The sequence below is a fragment of the Molossus molossus genome, unplaced genomic scaffold, assembly GCF_014108415.1.
Source record: "Molossus molossus isolate mMolMol1 unplaced genomic scaffold, mMolMol1.p scaffold_m16_p_21, whole genome shotgun sequence".
NCBI lineage: Eukaryota > Metazoa > Chordata > Mammalia > Chiroptera > Molossidae > Molossus > Molossus molossus.
Window position 1 is genome coordinate 5,923,014 of NW_023425357.1, and position 19,545 is coordinate 5,942,558.

The window sequence follows — 19,545 nt, forward strand, 5'->3', positions numbered from 1 at the left end:
GGGCAGTGACCATGGCTACAGCAGGACCCCTCTGGAGGTGGACAGTCGGTGCCCTGATCACAGTTCTGCTTCTGAGGGTGACAGGTAACCAGAACCCCTGCATGTGCGTGCCTGCTAACTGTGCCTGAATTGTGGGGGGCTCTGTGTAGCACTGAGTGCCTGTCCCAGGGGGGCTGCATGTGACCGGCTCCTGGACTGGGAGAATGTGAGCCCACGTCTGCATTTATGATTGTGTAATGGTCGCTTGGTGCAAGGCTTTGTGTGGCTCTACTACGGACCGTTTGCCTGCTTCAGGCCCTAGGCGCGGGTGATCGCATGTGACCCCATGTTTGTGCGGGCCGTCTGTGTGACAGTGCAGCTGTGTGGAGTTGCCGTCCCTGCCTTGACCGACTGAGTCTGCAGAAGTGGCTGTCCCTCGGAGACAGTGGCTATGTGAAGGTGAACAGTACCACGTGTGCCATGCTGGGTCCACTGAGTGCAATCAGTTTTGTTTTGTCGTGTTAATCCTCACCCATGGATATTTTTCTCATTGATTTTTAGAGTGGAAGGGAGGGGGGGAGGGAGAGAAAGAGAGAGAACCATCGATGTGAGAGAGACATATCAGTTGGTTGCCTCCTTCACGACCCCGACCAGGGCCAGGGATCCAACCTGCAACCCAGGTACATGCCCTTGACTGGGAATTGAACCCACGACCCTTTGGTGTACAGGCCGATGCTCTAACCACTGAACGTGCCTAGAAAGTGTGTGTACCACGAGACTGAGCGGTGTGTGTAGCTGTCCCTGGAGAGATGATGGGTCTCTGTGTACCTGTGTGTGTGTGCTTGTCTGCGACAGCTGTTGTGTGCGTATTTCTCAGAGTGTGTGCATAAAGCTTCTCTCCTCTGGGTCATCAGAAAGCACATATGAGTGAACAAACTGCAGGTGGGCGGGTGATGGTGAGGGGTATCGGTGACTCGATTTGTGTGTGGGACCAGCATTCAGGAAGCACCTTTGGGTCTGAGAATGCAGAAAAACAGCTCTGTTCTCCCCTCCACGGGGGGCCCTACAAGCTGAGCTGGCTTCCTGGTCCTGCTTGCTCCAACTCGGACCCTTTTCCTCAACCACCCCTCGAGTGCAGACTACATCTGTGGTCAGAGACCCTTGCGTTGTGCCCACCCTAGTCAACCTCTAAGACTCTCCCCCTTTTTGCCAGACTTCACCTCCTACCCTCAATTCCTAGAACCCAGCCCCACCTCCGCTCCCAAATTCAGGGCTCTTTATAGAATGACTCCCCCATGTGACCCTGGCCTTGGCCCTACCTAAGAGGTTCCAAGCCCCTCCCACATCCAGGCTCTGACCTCTGCGCCTCCAGCCTTGACCCCATTCCCTGAGACCTGACAACATTTCTCTCGAAACTAGGTCCTACCCTTCGAGCCCTGTTCTCTGGCCTATCCCCAGTCTCCACCCCCTGACCCTTGGCTCCACCCCTGATGTTGTCCAATTTTACCCTCCCAGGTTCCACCCACTAAGCTCTAACCACTCCTAAGAATCTTGAGATCCAGGTAGAGTTCAGTCTCACCAACTGAGCTTGGACACTGCCCTTGAATTCTAAACCTCGCCCCCTCCCAGCGGTTGCACTTATTCTCCAAGCTCCACCTCCAGAGCCCTGGCCCGCCCCTAAATCCCTGGCCCTGCTCCTTCTATATAAAGGCCCTTCAGAAATCAGACATCCCCTGGCTGGTCTAACACCCACCCTCTGAGTCCAAACTCCACCCCCGAGTGCCTTCCCGCCTGTTTTCTGCACCCAGAGCCTGTTCTTGCAAATAACGGAGCTTCCTGCGACAACTCCCCTGCCGTGGAGACCTCTGGGAGCACCCAGCACCTCGAAGCTGGGGCCAGAGAGGGCACCCGGGAGAACGATAGCAGCCGCATTGTCAATGGGACCGACTGCGACCGGAACTCCCAGCCGTGGCAGGCGGCGCTGCTGCTAAAACCCAACCAGCTCTACTGTGGGGCGGTGTTGGTGGACCCACGTTGGCTACTCACCGCCGCCCACTGCCGGAAGAAGTGAGTGGGGGCTCCTTGAGGGGGGCTGAACAGGACTGGAGGAAGCGGGGTGCGGAGGGGGCAGGGAGGAGAGGTTGGCGGGAGATGAGTTGGGGACGATGGTGGAGCAAGAGGAGGTAGAGTTGGGGGTGGGATTAAAGATGGAGTTGGGGAACAGAGGGGGTGCGCACAGGGTTAAGCTGGGGAGAGGGTTGTGGGTGGGGATGGGGTTAGCAGTGCATACGTTGATGGTTTGGGGGTGGGCAAGGGATTAAAGATGGGGTTAGAGTTGGGTTTGAGGTTGGGAATGGGGACAGGCATGCACCCGCTGATGGTCTGGGATGGAGATAGAATTAGGGTTGGCTCTAGAACTGGAAGGGGGTGGGGACTGGGATGGAGTTGCAATATGGGGAATACATGTGGGAGTGGAGATAGGGTTGGGATTAGAGTTATGGGTGGGGTTGGAGGTGGTTGGATTTGAGGTTGAGGATGGTTAAATGTGGGGTTAAGGATGCATCTGTGGGTGGTTTCAGTATGGGGAAAGGATCCAGGTGGGGGTTGGGGGTGGAGTGGTGATGAACTGGAGATGTGGTTGAGGTGGGGATAGGCATGGGGTTGGAGATAAAGATGATGTTGGGCCTGGGGTTAAGGGTAGGTTGCATTGGGGTTGGGACTAGGCATTGGCTATGGGGGTAGGGATCAGGGTTAGTGGTGATCTGCACCATCTTCCTCAGACTTTTCAAAATCCGTCTCGGCCACCATTCCCTGTCACCCGCATATGAACATGGGCAGCAGCTGTTCCAAGGGATCAAATCCATCCCCCACCCTGGCTTCTCCCACCCCGGCCACTCCAATGATCTGATGCTCATCAAACTGAACCGAAGAATCCTCGATAGTCAGAATGTCAGGCCTGTCAACATCTCCTCCCACTGTCCAAGTGTTGGGACCAGCTGCTTGGTGTCCGGCTGGGGAACAACCAGCAGTCCCCAAGGTGAGTGTCCAGGTCTAGAGAGAGAGGAGCCCTGGCGGGTTTGGCTCAGCGGTTAGAGCGTCGGCCTGCGGTCTGGAGAGACCCGGGTTCGGTTCCCACTAAGGGCATGTACCTTGGTTGCAGTTTGTCCCCAGCCCTGGTTGGGTCGTGTGGGTGGCAGCCACTCGATGTGTCACTTTCACATCGATGTTTCTCTCTCTCTCTCTCTCCCACTCAATCTGAACAAAATATCGAAAAATGTCCTCGGGTGAGGATAAAAAAAAATAGAGAGAGAGGAAGGTGAAAGGAGAGTGGGAGAGAGAGAGAGAAACATTGATGTGAGAGAGAAATATCAATCGCTTCCCATACACTGGCCAGGGCTCCAGGTCCCTCTTTTATGTTTGTTTTGTTTTGTTTTGTCATCACTGGAGAATATTTTGTTGTTGTTGTTGTTGTTGTTGTTGTTGTTAATCCTCACCCGAGGATATTTTTTTCCATTGATTTTTAGATAGAGTGGAAGGGAGTGAGTGAGAGAGAGAGAGAGAGAGAGAGAGTGAGAGAGAGAGAGAGATATCTAGACATCGACGTGAGAGAGACACATCAATTGGTTGCCTCCTGCAGGCACCCCAACTGGGGCCAAGGATCGAACCTGCAACCCAGGCACGTGCCTTTCACCAGGAATTGAACCTGTGTCCCTTTGATGCACGAGCCAATGCTCTAACCACTGAACTACACCGGCCAGGGCTCCAGGTCCCTCTGATGCTCACCCGTGCCTGTCTTCTCCCTGTCTCTGTCTGAGTACTCTGCCCCTCCCTGTCTTCGCCACTCACGGTGATCCCACTCTGCATGTCTCTGTTTGACAGTGAACTTCCCCAAGGTCCTCCAGTGCTTGAACATCACCGTGCTCAGTCACGAAAGGTGCAAGGAGGCCTACCCAGGACAGATAGATGCCACCATGTTCTGTGCTGGCGACGAAGCAGGCAGAGACTCCTGCCAGGTAAGAACTGAGATGTCCCCATTCACTCAGCAGATACGTACTAAGTACTGACTCTGGAACCTGGCACCTGGCTCAGTGCTGAGAATCCAGCGATGACCAAATCTGTTAGGACACAAAGCTCATACTGTGAACAGTACTGTTCAGTAGAAATATAATAATGGGAGGGGTACACGTAATTTAAAATTTTTCCAGTAGCAATATTTTAAAAAAAAAGAAAAGAAAAAGAAACAGGTGAAATTAACTATCTTAATAATACAGAGGTGGGCAAAAGGAGTTTTACAGCTGTTCTTATGGGAAATACCACAATAAATAATAGTACAAGAATAAACGGTTTTGCATACTCACAACTATAAACCTACTTTTGCCCACCCTGTCTATTATATTTAACCCAGTGTATCTCAGTACCATCATTTCAAAATGTAATTAATATAAAACAATTGTAAATGAGATATTTTACTTCTTTTTTAAAGGTCAGAAAGTACAATGAAATACATCAAGTAGGCAGAGATGGGGCTAGTTTATTTATTTGTTTGTTTTCTTTATTGATTTTGTAGAGAGAGAGGAAGGGAGAGGGAGAGAAATAGAAACATCGATGAGAGAGAGCATCAATTGGCCACCTCCTGCATGCCCCCCACTAGGGATTGGGCCCACAACCTGGGCATGTGCCCTGACTAGGAATTGAACTGGCGACCTCTTGGTGCATGGACTGATGCACAACCACTGAGCCACACTGTCCAGGCCATTCTTTTTTTTTTAATAGTAAGTCTTTGAAAGCCAGTGTGTATATTTTTTTTTTTAATCCTCACCTGAGGATAGGTTTTTATTGATTTTTAGAGAGAAAGGAAGGGAGGAAGAGAGAAGCATCAATCAGTTGCCTCCCATATGCTCCCTGACTAGGGATCAAACCCGAAACCTAGGTGTGGGCCCCGATCAGGAATCGAACCCACCACCTTTCGGTGTACCGACCAACACTCCAACCACCTGAGCAACCCAGCCAGGGCAGGCAATGTGTGCGTAGTTTTTCAGCATGTCTCAGTTTGGGCTAGCCACATTTCACGTGCTCCACGGCCCCTGTGGCTCGTGGCTACTGCGTAAGACAACACAGACCCAGAGAGAAGACGGAGCTACGCCATGTGGCTGGACAAGTTGTGCGCTGCATAGGAGGTCAAATCTGAAGGGGCTCCCTTCACGTGATAGACATCACAGCGTTGCCGATTTATTTCGGCAAATTTCAAGCAGATGGCAGTTAAGTGTCTTGTTCCCATACAATTTGTAGCATGAAAGTTTTTTGACAAGTGCTAGTAAGATGTCTTGCAAAAAAACAGAAACCCATCCTAGGTAGTTTGAAAAGAAGAAGAGCAACAACAACAGGAGAAGGGGAAGGGGCAGGGGGAGCAGGAGGAGGAAGAAGAGGAGGGGGTAAAAAAGGAGGAGGAAGAAAAGAAGAAGAATATTTGTCCTGGTCAGTGAGGCTCAGTTGGTTGGGTATCGTCCCATGCACAGAAAGGGTGCTGGTTCGATTCCCAGTGAGGGCACATGTCCCAGTTGCAGGCTTGATCCCCCATAGGGGGTGTGCAGGAGACAGCTGATTGATCGATGTTTCACTTTCACATTGCTATTTCTCTCTCTTCCCTTCCTCTTTCTATAAAAAAATAAAATAAAAAATATTTTTAAAATAAGAATGTTTTATATAGAAGATTGATAATAAACTTGTTGTTGAAAGGGTTAGAGGAGCAAAAAGGTAAAAAAAAAAATGGCTAAGAAACTGCATAAATAGGGTAATTTCAGAGACTGGTTCAGGGCTATACGAAAAATAAAACATAATTTTATGAGAGCAAGTGATGGGGACAATTTTCAAAACAGTGGTTGGGCGGGCCTGCCTCCTGAAGGGGTGGCATTTGAGTAGGGACCGAATGACACTAAGGAGCCAGCTTTCAAAAGTTAAAGAGCAAGTGAAGCATGTGCAAAGGCCCTGAGGCAGGGAAGAATCCGGCTGATTCAAAGAACAGAAAGAAGCCAGTGTGTTCGGGGACAGTGTTTGGAGGAATGATGGGGACCAGTAGGAGTTGAGGCACAGAGATGGATGGGAGTCAATGTTCAACAATATTTCTTGATTCCCCAGCACAGAGCTTCTCTATGTTCTCATGGAAGCCATATATCTATTGAGGATGACAAAAATTAAAATTAAACTGTATTCAGGCCCCCAAGGGTTCTAGTGGGATATAAATGATCAAGCTCTTAACCACACACCCCCCAAAATTTTTTCAAACCTGACCATTGCAACAGCTTCCCAGGTCTCCCAATTTCAAATCGGTTCCCACTCACCAGTGGAAGCACACATATCTGGGGGTGGGATTGGGGGTTATCAGACAAAAACACATCTACTTTGAATGCCAGCATTTTAAACCATTTAGCCTTTCTCCAGCCAAGCTTAAATACCTTGTGTTTTGGATGTTTTGTTTTTCGGGGGGTTTGTTATGTTTTTTTGTTTTGTTTTGTTTTCCAGACTACAAGTTGCTTTTTCACACCAGCATGTGGGCTTGACCATTAAAAGCAAGAAATAATAACAACAACAATGTTAATATAACTGGGATAATAATGATAGTGGCTAATTGCTGGACACTGTTATAAGTCGTTCACATACATCAGCTGATTAGCTTATTTTAGTGCTGTTATTATTAGCTCTACTTTACAGACAAGGAGCCAAGTCTCAGTGCACTTAACTAACAGCCTCTCCAGAGAAACTCTGCAGAAATATTGAATGAACTAAAAATAGTGGGAAAGATTAAGCCATGAGAGAGTTGAAATTTAGAGGTCCAGGGAGCGAGACTATTTTGCTTTAAGATGGTGCCTGCTAATGCAGAAAGAAGCCCGACCTTAGGCCTTCTTATAATTGACACCAGGCTCTGTGTCCGTGTTCATATTGTGCATAAACATAAATAATAAACTGCAGTGAAGAGTGGCAACTGCAGGAGGGTAGTTACAGGGAGCTGTGGAGAATCAAGGATCAGCGACCCAAATTAGCCCAAGGGGCCAGTTCTGTCCATGAAAGAAGTTTCAAACCTCAAGACAGGTTTGAAACGTTTATGTGAGACAGACCCAGAAGCAAAATCCCAAAAGACTGAGAGAATGCTCCGGGGAACGGCGGTCTGGTCATTTATTTTATTATTAGAATCAAGGGGGACGATGTAAAGAAGGTTGCATGATATCCATTGGTGGTAGATTAAGGAAGTGGGAGAAAGCAAAGGGCTGGGGATCCCTAGAATTGGATACAAAGTAACACGGAGAGAGAGATGTTTCTTTTACATCTGGATGCAGGCTAATTATCATCTCAGATACGCAGTTGCCGAGCTAGGTGGGTAAAAGAACAAGGAGGCGCGTTGGGGTCGTCTCTTCCCAGTATCAGGTTATTCATCTCTGCGGATCTGGAGTTCATTCAAACATTTAAAATATGTGCCCTGGCCAGTTTGGTTCAGCGGTTAGAGCGTCGGCCTGCGGTCCTGAGAGACCCGGGTTCGGTTCCCGCTAAGGGCACGTACCTCGGTTGCAGTTTGTCCCCGGCCCTGGTCGGTTGTGCGGGTGGCAGCCACTCGATGTGTCCCTTTCACATCGATGTTTCTCTCTCTCTGTTTCTCTCTCTCCCTCCCACTCTACCTGAACAAAAAATGGAAAAATGTCCTCGGGTGAAGATAAAAAAAAAAAAAAAAAAAAAAAACATTTAAAATATGTTATTATTCAAGATACACAAAAACAAGGAGCAGGGCTTGCTCAAGGTAAAGGCTAAACCCGTCCTATAGAAAACAACTTCCTGCAATGACCTACTCAATTCGGATTTTTTTTTCATGATCAGACCATCTGTGTGGTTACTTCCCGTTGCTGAGCTTGTCAGACTTGCCAGATAGCCCCTTTTCATTCACACTTTTTTTTTTACGGGGGCTTAGTCTGCACCCCAGGGGACCTGGCAATGCCTGGGGGTGTTTTGGTTATCACAACTGTGCAGGAGACAGTGGGGAGAGACAGGAGGGCAGTTACTGGTAGCTAGTGGGCAGAGGCCAGGGATGCTGCTAAACATCTCGCGATACACGGCTCAGCCTCTCACTGCAAAGAATTACCGGCCCCAATGTCAAACTGTCTTCCAGGGGCCGAGGACGGTCTCTCAGCAAAAGTGATGTCTAAGTACAAAACGAATTGGTGTCAAGGAAGGGGAGAATCTATGAGAGAAACAGACGGTGAAGAGATTGGGGTTGGGTACAGAGGGACAAAAGTTGGATGTAGGGTGAAATGTTAACATTTTCTCTGTCTCTTTCTGCCCCCCACCCCCACCCCTTTATCTCTGTCTCTTCCTCTGTCCACATTCTCCCTTTCTGTGTGTCTATCTCTTGCTGCCCTGCTCCTTCGTTTGTGTGTCTCCCTCTCGCCACCTCCTCACACCTCTGTTTCTCTCTGCGCTGTCCTTTCTCCCCTGCAGGGTGATTCTGGGGGCCCCGTGGTCTGCAACGGCACCCTACAGGGCCTCGTATCCTGGGGAGACTTTCCCTGCGCTCAGCCCAACAAACCCGGTGTCTATACCAACCTCTGCAAGTTCACCAAGTGGATCCAGGACACCATCCGCGCCAACTCATGAGCCATCCCGGGACCCAGCATTCTGCTGTCCCTCACCCCCTGCAAGTCCTCACCCCTGCAGGGACCTGATGCTCCTTCCAGACCCCACCCCCATTCTTTCTCCAGGATGCTGAGGAGGTTGACCTCCAGCCTCCTGAGTTTCCAGGGTCTCCCTCCCTCCACAATGGACACATCTCTCCCTCTTGGGCCAACTATTACTCAGGGTGGCAGGTGACCCAGATAAAGATACTCACTCTACACCTGGGCAACCACGCGAGCTGGTTCTCAGCAGTAAGATATAAGCTGAAACCCAGTGGGTGGGTTTTCCTGGGAAGTTTTTGTTTGGCTGACGAAAGGGTGGGCTTCTGATTGGACCTCCCCCTTCTCACCTGGAATGCGGCTGCCCGGAGGTGGACCAGACAGGCACTCTGCACCCTGAAGATGAAAAGCCGCAGGATAAAGATGGGACCACAAAGCCTGCACTGCGGTGACGTGCTCGAAGCACCTGCTCGCAGCGTGGACTCCCAACATCGGGTCTGGAAGCAGAGCAAACCCTCCAGGATCTGAGCTGCAGTAGTTGGTTTTCAGGGTGCTGATGCAGACAGAGGAGATGATGGGGAAATCCAGTTTCTAGCCACGTAAAGCTGAGCTGAGACTTTGCGCACATTTTCCCCGGGTGGGTTGACTTTCTCTTCCTGTGTGTGTCTTTCCCAGGAGGGAGGCCGACTCCGGAGCCAGGAGGGGACAGAGGTCTGTAAGGAGTTTCTACTAAGGGTGGAGAGGGTCTGTGCATTTCTTGCACGGCGATGGAAGTGGGGAGAGAACAGGGCTGTGGCGCAGCAAGAAATATGCTCCTTGACCTACTAGGCATTAAGACATACTACCAAACACGATTCAGGTGTTTTTTTTTTGAAGAGTATTGTGTTAACGCAAGAACAAACAACTGGATTGATGATACAGAAGAAGGAGCTCAGGCCCTGGCTGGGCGGCTCAGTTGGTTGGAGAGTGTCCCATACACCAAAGGTGGTTGGTTCAATTTCCAGTCAAGGCACATACCTGAGTTTCAGGTTTGATCCCTAGTCCGGGAGGCAATCAATCAATGTTTCTCTCTCCCTAAAAACAACAACAGCAACATATCCTTGAGTGAGGATTTAAGAAAAAGGAGCTCAGAAAGAGACCCAATAGAACTCAATATAATATTATGTAATTTATACAAAATCTGATAAAATTGTAACCCAGACGAATGAAAGAAGAGTGTGCTTAGTACATGGTGCAGGGAAAACTGGCTTCCTGGGTAGAGAAAAATAAACCTAGGGAGTATAGTCAATAATATTGGAATAAGTGTATGGTGCCAGGTGGGGAGACTTATTGGGGTGAATACTTTGTAAATGACATAAATGTCTAATCACTATGCTGTACACCTGAAACTAGTGTAAAATAATATTGAATGTCAACTATAATTGAAAAAATATATATAAATGTGAAATAATAAACATTTTGAATAAGTGAATAAACCTAGATTCCTTTGTAATACCACCCATGAAGTTATATTAAAGGTCAATGTGTAGCCCTGGCCAGTTTGGCTCAGCAGTTGAGTGTCGACCTGCAGACCAGAGAGTCCCGGGTTCGGTTCCTACTAGGGGCACGTACCACACACAAAAAAAAGGTCAGTGTGTAAAAGATACACTATAAACTTAATGGAAGAAAATCAAGGAAGATATATTTGTATCTCTGTGACAGGGAATGACTCTCAGGGCTTCAAAAGCACAATCCTAGGACCAAAGAATGATTGGTTTGATTATGTCAAAATTAAGAGTTGAGAACCCTAGTGCACTGCTGGTGGGAATGCAGCCTGGTGCAGCTATTGTCAGAAACAGTATGGAGTTTCCTCAAAACAATTAAAAACGAAACTGCCTTATAACCCAGCAATCCCACTTGTGGAAATATATCCTAAAAAAATCTCGAAACCACCAATCAGAAAGAATATATGCACTCCTACGTTCATAGCAGCGGTATTTACAATAGCCAAGATCTGGAAACAGCCTAAGTAGATGAGTGGATAAAAAAGCTGTGGTACATTTACACAATGGAATACTACGCAGCTGTAAAAAAGAAGGATCTCCTACCCTTTTCCTCATTATGGATGGACCTGGAGATTATTATGCTAAATGAAATAAGCCAGTCAGAAATAAGCAAATATCACATGATCTCACTTATATGTGGAATCTAATGAACAAAATTAACTGATGAACAAAATAGGTCCAGAGACATGGAAGCATGGAACAGACTGATAGATCTCAGAGGGGAGTGCAATGGGGAGAAAGGGAAGAGATTAACCAAAGATGTATTTGCATATATGCATACCCCATGGACACAGACAATAGTGTGGTAAAGACCCGGGGTGGGATGGGCGCCTGGTGGAGGGGGACAGAGTGGGGGTATGGGGAACATCAGTAATACTGCCAACAATAAAAGTAATTTTTTTTTTTAATTAAGAGTTGGGGTTAAAGGAGGGTAATAGGCATTTGTCAGAAAGGGAGAAGTCACTGGTCATGTGAAAAACAGATAAGAGACTAGAACCTATAAGATGCAAGAAGCATCTGTGAATGAATAAAATTTTTTTAAAAGGGTGGACACCCTTGTGGGGAAGTGGGTAGAGGATATGAACAGGCGACGTGCAGAAGCAGAACCCCGAAAGCTAGCGCAGGCAGCGAGGTGCAAACACGTTCATGGGCGGGGAAATGTGACGGAAACGAGGAGAGATCACTTTGCACCAGACAGGCGGGGAAACTTGCAGAGATACAGTGTCAAGTGTGGTCAGGGATACACAGGTGTTAGACTGTTTAGGTGCCACTGGGGTGAGTGTGGTGCCTCTGATTTACGTTAAATGATGACTCTCACCCTGTGACTCAGCAATCTGTCTCCTGGCTATACTTCCCAAAGAACTTCTTACACAACCACGAGGAAACACTTCCGAGGACGAGCCTGGCAGTGTGCTTGCTTTGTGGTGGCTGGGAGCTGGCAGCCATCTGTCCCCATCCCTGGGGCAGTTGTTGGGCAAATGTGTGGGCATCACCATGGAGTTTGATACCATGGGGTAGATGCACAAACATAGCAACGTGGATGGATCTTTAACACACAGCATTTTTTGAGAAGTGACTTAGAATAAGAAATACATCATCTAATGCCAATTACATAAATTAAAATTACAGGCCCTCAGAACCACACTACACATTTTGTGAGACTGGGGGAGAGTGGGAAGAAGGAAAGAGGGAGAGAAGGAGGAAGGGAAGGTAAAGAAAAGAAGGATTCTGAATAAACCAGTAATAATAATGATGCATATGATATTCGACCTCTGAACCTAAGGCCTAGAGGGAGTAAAAGCACTAGCTTGTTGCTGGGCTGGTGTAGCTCAGTTCGTTGGAGTATCCTCCCGTGCACCAGAAGGTCATGGGTTTGATTCCCAGTCAGGGCACATACCTAGGTTGTGGGTTCATTCCCCTGGGGAAGCAAGCAATCCATGTAGCCCTCTCATGTTGATGTTTCTCTCTCTCTGCCTCCCTCTCTCCCTTCCTCCCTCTCTAAAATCAATTTTTAAAAGGGGGGGGAGAACCATAAGCTTGTAAAATTTTCAAGCCACACTTTGCAAGGCCTATGTCCTAGGACTGGGCCCCCATGCAGGGTTAGGGAAGCTGTGTGGGTGTGTTGTGCATTATGTGTCGTGTGTTGCAGTTCCCTGTGATCACCTCCTGATATTATTTTATATCCCTGATTTATTAAATGAACACCTAATCTAATCCAGCTCGGGCTGATTCTCACATGTGGCTGATTCTCACTCGATTTCAATCCCCACCCCCACCCCCAGCCCCAAATGCACAGAATTGGCTCAGAATCTCAGAGAGGCCCCAAGTAAGGGCGATAAGTGTCATGCATGGGGTGTGACTCAGAAAACTTGTGTGTCCTCCACCCGGTGTCCTCGCTGTTAGGGTGGTTGATCCTGGCTGGAAACTGAGGTCAGGGAGTGGCCCAGTTTTGTCAGTGGGAGTATTTTCCACATGCATTCCACACACCAGATGAGTGTCTAATTGTTGGCTACCAAGAGGCTGGCTGTGGGTTACCTTTTATTGGTAATCATCATCATAATGATGACAGTTACCATTTATTGAGTGCCAGACACCTCATCTCTCCAAGTCCTGACAGTTCTCAACAAGGAGGCTCTCAGCCCGTCAGGAGGCTGAGGGGCAGCGGGGTTGGGAGGACTTAGCTCCATCTCTGCAGCTAGGAAGGGCAGAGCGGGCTGTGAATCAGCACAGTAGGAGTCCTGAGCCTCTGCCTGAAACCACAATGCACTGGAGCCAACAGAAGCACTTCTAGGGACCCAGGGCCAGAGGGCGGGACGGCGGAAGCTGCTGGGGGAGAGGGAGGGAGGGGGAGGGGGGGGAGTATGGAGGAGGGAAGAGAGAGACTGAGAGCATTAAAGAAAGAGAGACTAGAAGCGATGTAAAGGCAGTCTCACACTTAAAGAGAGAGAGAGAGCTTGCATTTTGGGGGAGTTTTAAAAAGAGTGAGAGAGACTGAGAACCATGGAGAGACGTTCTGAAGGACTTAGGAAGGTGGAAAGAGAAACTGGGGCGGGGGTGAGGGGTCAGAGCGTGAGAGAGAGGACGGATTCCTGGGTGGGAGTTTTAAGGGGGGCAGTCCCGGAGAGAGGAGGATTCTTTGCTGACGGTAATCTCACTCTCCCCTCACTTCCAGAGCCCCCCCACCCCCCAACCCCATCCCCCAGTCCCGAGCCCAGATATCCCCTGGGAACTTGTTAGAAGCGAACATTCTCGCCTCCTCCTCAGACCAACCGAATCAGGTGTTGCATTTTAACAAAATACGCCGGTGGTTCGCGTGCATTTTCAACTTGGAGAAATGCCCCAAAGAAAGGAGTTTTAAACGCCAGGCCCTGGGAGCCACCGTTTGCTCTCTGGCGCCACCGTGAGGCCCGTGGAAGAAGGGCCCTGGGAAAGCCGTAGGCGTGGCGCGACGTTTGGGGTTCTCTGTTCCCAGGCTAACTGCGGGCAAGTAACTTGACCTCTCTACCCATGGAAGGGTCACCTGCCTTACCTGGAATGCAGAGATGTCCATTCCACCTCATGCGCAGCACCTGCCCCAGAGCTGGTGCGGAGAAATATTCTACCACTTTCAGGAGGTATCGTTGTTCTCCAGATGGAGCTTGGACAGGTATAATTTAGGGCGAGGATTAGATTGTGTCCCCCCCAAAAAAGTATGTTGAGGTTCTAATCCCCAGGACCTCAGAATGTGACCTTATTTGGAAATAGGGTCATTGCAGATGTAATTCGTTACAAGGAGGTCATACTCGAGAAGGGTGGACCCTGAACCGTGTCTTTATAAGAAGAGGAAAGTCCTGGCCGGTGTAGCTCAGTGAATAGAGCATCTGCCGGAGCAACCCCGAAGGATTGTGGGTTCAATTACAGGTCAGGTACTTGGGTTGCAGGTTCCATCCCCAGCTGGGTCGGGGTACATGCGGGAGGCACCCAATCGATGTGCCTCTCTCACATTGATGTTTCTCTCTCTCCTTCTTTCTCTCTCCTCTCCCTCCCTTCCTCCCTTCCGCTCTCTCTAAAAGTCAGTGGAGTCCAGCCGGTGTGGCTCAGTGGTTGAGCATCGACCCATGCACCAAGAGGTCGCCGGTTTGATTCCCAGCCAGGACACATGCTCAGGTTGTGGGCCAAATCCCCAGTGGGGGGCATGCAGGAGGCGGCCAATTGATGTTCTCTCGCATACATATTTCTGTCTCTCTCTCCCTCTCCCTTTCTCTCTCTCTAAAATCAATAGAGGGAGAGAAAAAAGCCAATGGAAAAAATATCCTTGGGTGAAGATTAACAACAACAACAAAAGCCAAAGCGCTGGATATTAATCTTAACATTATTATCTATTAGAGGTCTGTGAAATGGCAAGAATAATAGCCTCATGGGGTTGTTTCAAAGATAATGAAATATAATATCCAACAAAGCTTTGTATTTGGACTTGGGTCTCAAAAAAATTATCAAGCCCTGGCCGGTTTGGCTCAGCAGTTAGAGCATCAGCCTGAGGTCCAAAGAGACCCGGGTTCGGTTCCCGCTAAGGGCACGTACCTCGGTTGCCGTTTGTCCCCACCCCTGGTTGGGTCGTGCAGGAGGCAGCTACTTGATGTGTTCCTTTCACGTCGATGTTTCTCTCTCCCTCTCTTCCTCTCTCTCCCTCCCACTCTATCTGAACAAAAAATGGAAAAGTGTTCTCAGGTGAGGATAAAAAAAAAAGAAAAATTATCAAGAAATCACTCTACCCAAACACCAGTCCGGGGCAGACGGCAAAGATGAGTGAAATTGTTCAACTTCACAATTATACATTTGTGCTGAGTGTTTATAGCTTTTAAAACAATGCATCTTAAGAAATAAGCCAGAGAAAGCTTCAGGGCCATGTCATTTACCTCCGCTGATAACAATTAAGAGAGTCATCACTAGTCTTCACATTTAGTCATTGTTTCATGACTTATGCAATCGACCAAACGATGTTTCGCAAACTCTGTAACCAACTCAAGCAGCAGGGAGTCTTTTTAAACATTTCATTCTTAAGTGTGATTAAAAAAAAAAAAAAAAGCATATAACATAAAATTTACCATTCTGTTCATTTTTTAAATGTACAGTGCAGTGGTGTTAAGTACATTTACGTTGTTGTGCAACAGACCTCCGGAATGTTTTCATCTTGCAAAACTAAAACTTCATATTTGTTAAACATTAAATCCCCATTCCTCTTCCCCAACTCTACTATTTACCTACTGTGTGCCCTTAGGCAAGTTACTTCGATTCTCCACCCTGGATTTTCCCATCTGTAAATAGAATTATTAACAAAACCTATAACCTTCAGGTTTTCGTGAAATGACAGTGGGTAAATATACAAAGTATTTTGTTAATGTCTACAGAAAGAATAAACAATGGATACATGTGACAACTTGATCTCAAGGGCATTATGAGGAGTGGAAAACCCCCTAACCTCAAAGGGATACATACAGTATGATCCCATTTCTATAATATTCTCCAAGTAACAGATTATAGCCATGCAGAACAAACCAGTGATTGTCAAGGTTTCAGGATGGGGGAAGGGTGTAGTTATTATGATTATTATGGAATAACACAAGAAAAGTTTATTGTGGCCATGTATTCTAGCTGTAGTGATGGTTGAGAGAGAGAGAGATGGTGAAATTCAAATAAGATCATTAACCTGAGTTCATAACATTGTGATGTCAGCTCTCTAGTTCCGACAATGTACTGTGGTTGTGAAAGATGTTATCACCGAGAGAAGCTGGGTGAGGGCTATATGAGCAACTCTTGTGAGCTTGAACTATTTCAAAATAAAACGTTATAATTAAAAAGCACGTGACTGGCACATCAGAAGCGCTCAAGAAACATTAGCTATGGCCATATTCGATCTTCCTATGTGTATTTTTTTATTTGATCTTATTGGCTCTGTTTCCACCGTTCTGGGGGGGGGGGGTGCCACTCACTGAGTTCTCCCAGACTAAAAGACTTCCCAGCAACAAGCGTGACCGCAGTAAACATAATTATGAATCATCTGTCATTTTCACACCAGCCATTGTTTTAAACGTGTGTCATCATCTAAGCAGTGTTTTGCAAACCTGGCAACTAACCAGGCATTACAGGTCTCTGATGCTTAAAACAGAGAAAAGAATTTTAAAGAATGAAGGAAGTGTTCTCAACACCAGGAGACACATTACTTGCGAGGAGCCCAGCCTGGCGGCTAAAGGCAGGAGAAAAATAAGAACGCATCTCTGCACTTGCTTTCTGTGTGCAACAAGACCCTTAATGATGACCCAAGAAACATATTCTAGTTGTTATGTTTTTTTTTATCCTCACCTGAGGACATTTTTGCATTTATCTTCAGATAGAGCAGGAGGGAGAGAGGAAGAAAGAGAGAGAGAGAAACATCGATGTGAGAGAGATATATCGACTGGCCGCCACCCGCATGACCCCAACTGGGGCCAGGGACAAACTGCAACCGAGGTACGTGCCCCTAGTGGGAACCAAACCTGGGACTCTCGGGTCCGCAGGCCGATGCTCTAACCACTGAGCAAACTGGCCAGGGCTACTTGTTATGTTTTTAAGAAAAGATGAGGGCAGCCCTGGCCGGTTTGGTTCAGCGGTTAGAGCGTCTGCCTGCGGTCCTGAGAGACCCGGGTTTGGTGCCCGCTAAGGGCACGTACCTCGGTTGCAGTTTATTCCCAGCCCTGGTTGGTCGTGCGGGTGGCAGCCACTCGATGTGTCCCTTTCACATTGATGTTTCTTTCTCTCTCTCTCTCTCCTCCTCCTCCTCCTCCTTCTTCTTCTTCTTTCTCCCTCCTACTGTATCTGAATAAAAAATGGAAAAATGTCCTCAAGTGAGGATAAAAAAGAGAAGAGAAGAGAAGAGAAGAGGAGGGCAGGACAGAAGGGGTTACAATGGACTTTTATTATTCTATGCCTTTTTTTTTTTCTTTATCCTCACCCGAGGACATTTTTGCATTTATCTTCAGACAGAGCAGGAAGGGGAGAGGGAGGAAGAGAGAGAGAGAAACATCGATGTGAGAGAGACACATCGACTGGCTGCCACCCACCTGACCCCAACCAGGGCCTGGGGACAAACTGCAACGGAGTTACATGCCCCTAGCGGGAACCGAACCCAGGTCTCTCTGGTCCACGGACCAATGCTCTAACCACTGAGCCAAACCAGCCAGGGCACTCTATGCCTTTTTTATAAACATATCTACTTTCGTAAAATGTGGGGGAAATACCCATTCAAAAAATTAACTAGAAATGACGTGATGCACACAGACTCTCGCGCAAGTCCTTGGTCCAGACTTCACCCTTTCTTACTTGGTGGCCTTGTAAATGACTCTTCGCTTCTCTGTGCCTCATTTGTTCATCTCTAACGTGGGCGTGGCAATAGTTTCTATTTCATAAGCTGTTGAGGGTATTAAGCTGACTTTGGGGAGGAACATAGAATAGTCCCCGAAACAAAGTAACTGCTCTGTATGATCATGACAGTCATGTATCACTATTATTGTGGTTGTTATTTGGGGCTTGCTTTCCCTCTGATCTCTTTATGTCTTTCTGTGTCTGTGCCTCCACATTGTTTTCTCCACCGGAGTCAGGAACTCTTCTGGCTCCTGAGCCAGGCAGGTGATGTAAAAGAGGGAAGCAGACGGGGTGTGGACCACAGAGAACCACAGAATGCTCCCAGGGCGGTGGCCATTGGGAGCCTGCTGATGGTGGACTCTGAAGGCTGATTTCACTGCCTTTTCAAGAGAAGCTTAAACTCTCCTGATCTTTCAGTGCTGGTGGCTGATTTTATTTTATTATTATTTTTTTAATGCCTAGAACAAAAGCCCGGAAATAAACCCATGCAGTAAAAGTCGATTGAGCCCTGGCCGGTTTGGCTCAGTGGTTGGAGCATCAGCCTGCAGTCCAGAGAGACCCGGGTTCGGTTCCCGCTAAGGGCGCGTACCTCAGTTGCAGTTTGTCCCCGGCCCTGGTTGGTCATGCGGGTGGCAGCCACTCGATGTGTCCCTTTCACGTCGATGTTCCTCTCTCTCTCTCTCCCCCTCCCACTCTATCTGAACAAAATATGCAAAAATGTTCTCAGGTGAGGATAAAAAAAAGAGAGAGAGAGAAAAGAAAAGAAAAAGTCGATTGATCATTGACAAGGGTGCCAAGAATATTCAAGAGGAAAAGGATAGTTTCTTCCACAGATGGTATTGGGAAAACTAGATGCTTGAATGAAATTGAACATTTATCTTACACTATACAGAAAATCGACTCAAAATAAAGACTTAAACAGAAACCCTGAAATTGTAAAACACCTAGAAGAAAACAAAGAGGGAAACTTTGTGACATTGGTCTTGGCAATGATTTCTTGGATATGACACTAAAAGCAACTCAATGGGGAAAAAAATCATAATAAACTGATGTAAAAGTGGGCAAAAGACATGAATAGACATTTCTCTAAAGAAGACATAGAAATGGTGACTAAGTGTATGAAAAGATGCTCTACATCACTAATCAACAAGGAAATGGAAATCCAAACCACAATGAGATATCACCTCACACCTGCAGGGGTGGCTAGTGCAAAAAATTAATAAAAAATAAAAATAACAAAGGTTGGTGAGGATGTGGAAAACTGGGATTCTTATTCACTGTTGGTAAGAAGGTAAAATGGTGCAGCCATTTTGGAAAACAGTCTGGAGTTTCCTTTATTTTATATTTTGTTTTTAATATTTTTCTTTATTGATTTTAGAGAGAGGAAAGGAGAGAGAGAGAAATATCAATGAGCGAGAACATCGATTGGCTGCCTCCTGCATGCCCCCACTGGGGATCGGGCCCACAATCTGGGCATGTGCCCTGATCGGGAATCAAACTGGCGACCTCTTGGTGCATGGGTGGACACTCAACCACTGTGCCACACTGGCTGGGCTGGAGGTTTCTTTAAATATTAAAAATAGCCTGAGCGCTGTGGCTCAGTGTATTGAGTATCATCCCATGGACTGAGAGGTCCCAGTTCAATTTCTGGTAAAGGCACATGCCCAGGTTGCAGGCTTGATCCCCAGTAAGGGGCGTGCAGGAGGCAGCTAATTGATGTTTCCTCTCATATTGATATTTCTCTCTCTCTCTAAAAAACAAATCAACGAAAACATATATAATAAATAAATAAAGAAGAAGAAGAAGAAAAATTAAAAATACAGCCGCCATAGAATCCAGCAATCCCACTTCTGGTATTTATCAAAAAGAATTGAAATCAGCATCTCCAAGAGACATTTATTTCTATAAACGTGTCCACTGCAGCATCACTCACAATAGATAGGTATGGAAACAATCCAAGTGCCCATCACTGGATAAGCAGAGAAAGAATA

General features: G+C 47.3%; 1 protein-coding gene across 1 annotated transcript; it reads left to right on the plus strand.

Moving 5' to 3' along the window:
* Nucleotides 1–8,616, plus strand: LOC118638331 (kallikrein-5-like). The gene is made up of 5 exons (XM_036274071.1): nt 1–84; nt 1,788–2,046; nt 2,760–3,016; nt 3,859–3,992; nt 8,461–8,616. The coding sequence occupies exons 1-5, from the start codon at nt 12–14 to the stop codon at nt 8,614–8,616; spliced, it is 879 nt and encodes a 292-aa protein (XP_036129964.1). The 5' UTR covers nt 1–11.
* The last annotated feature ends 10,929 nt before the right edge of the window (nt 8,617–19,545 follow it).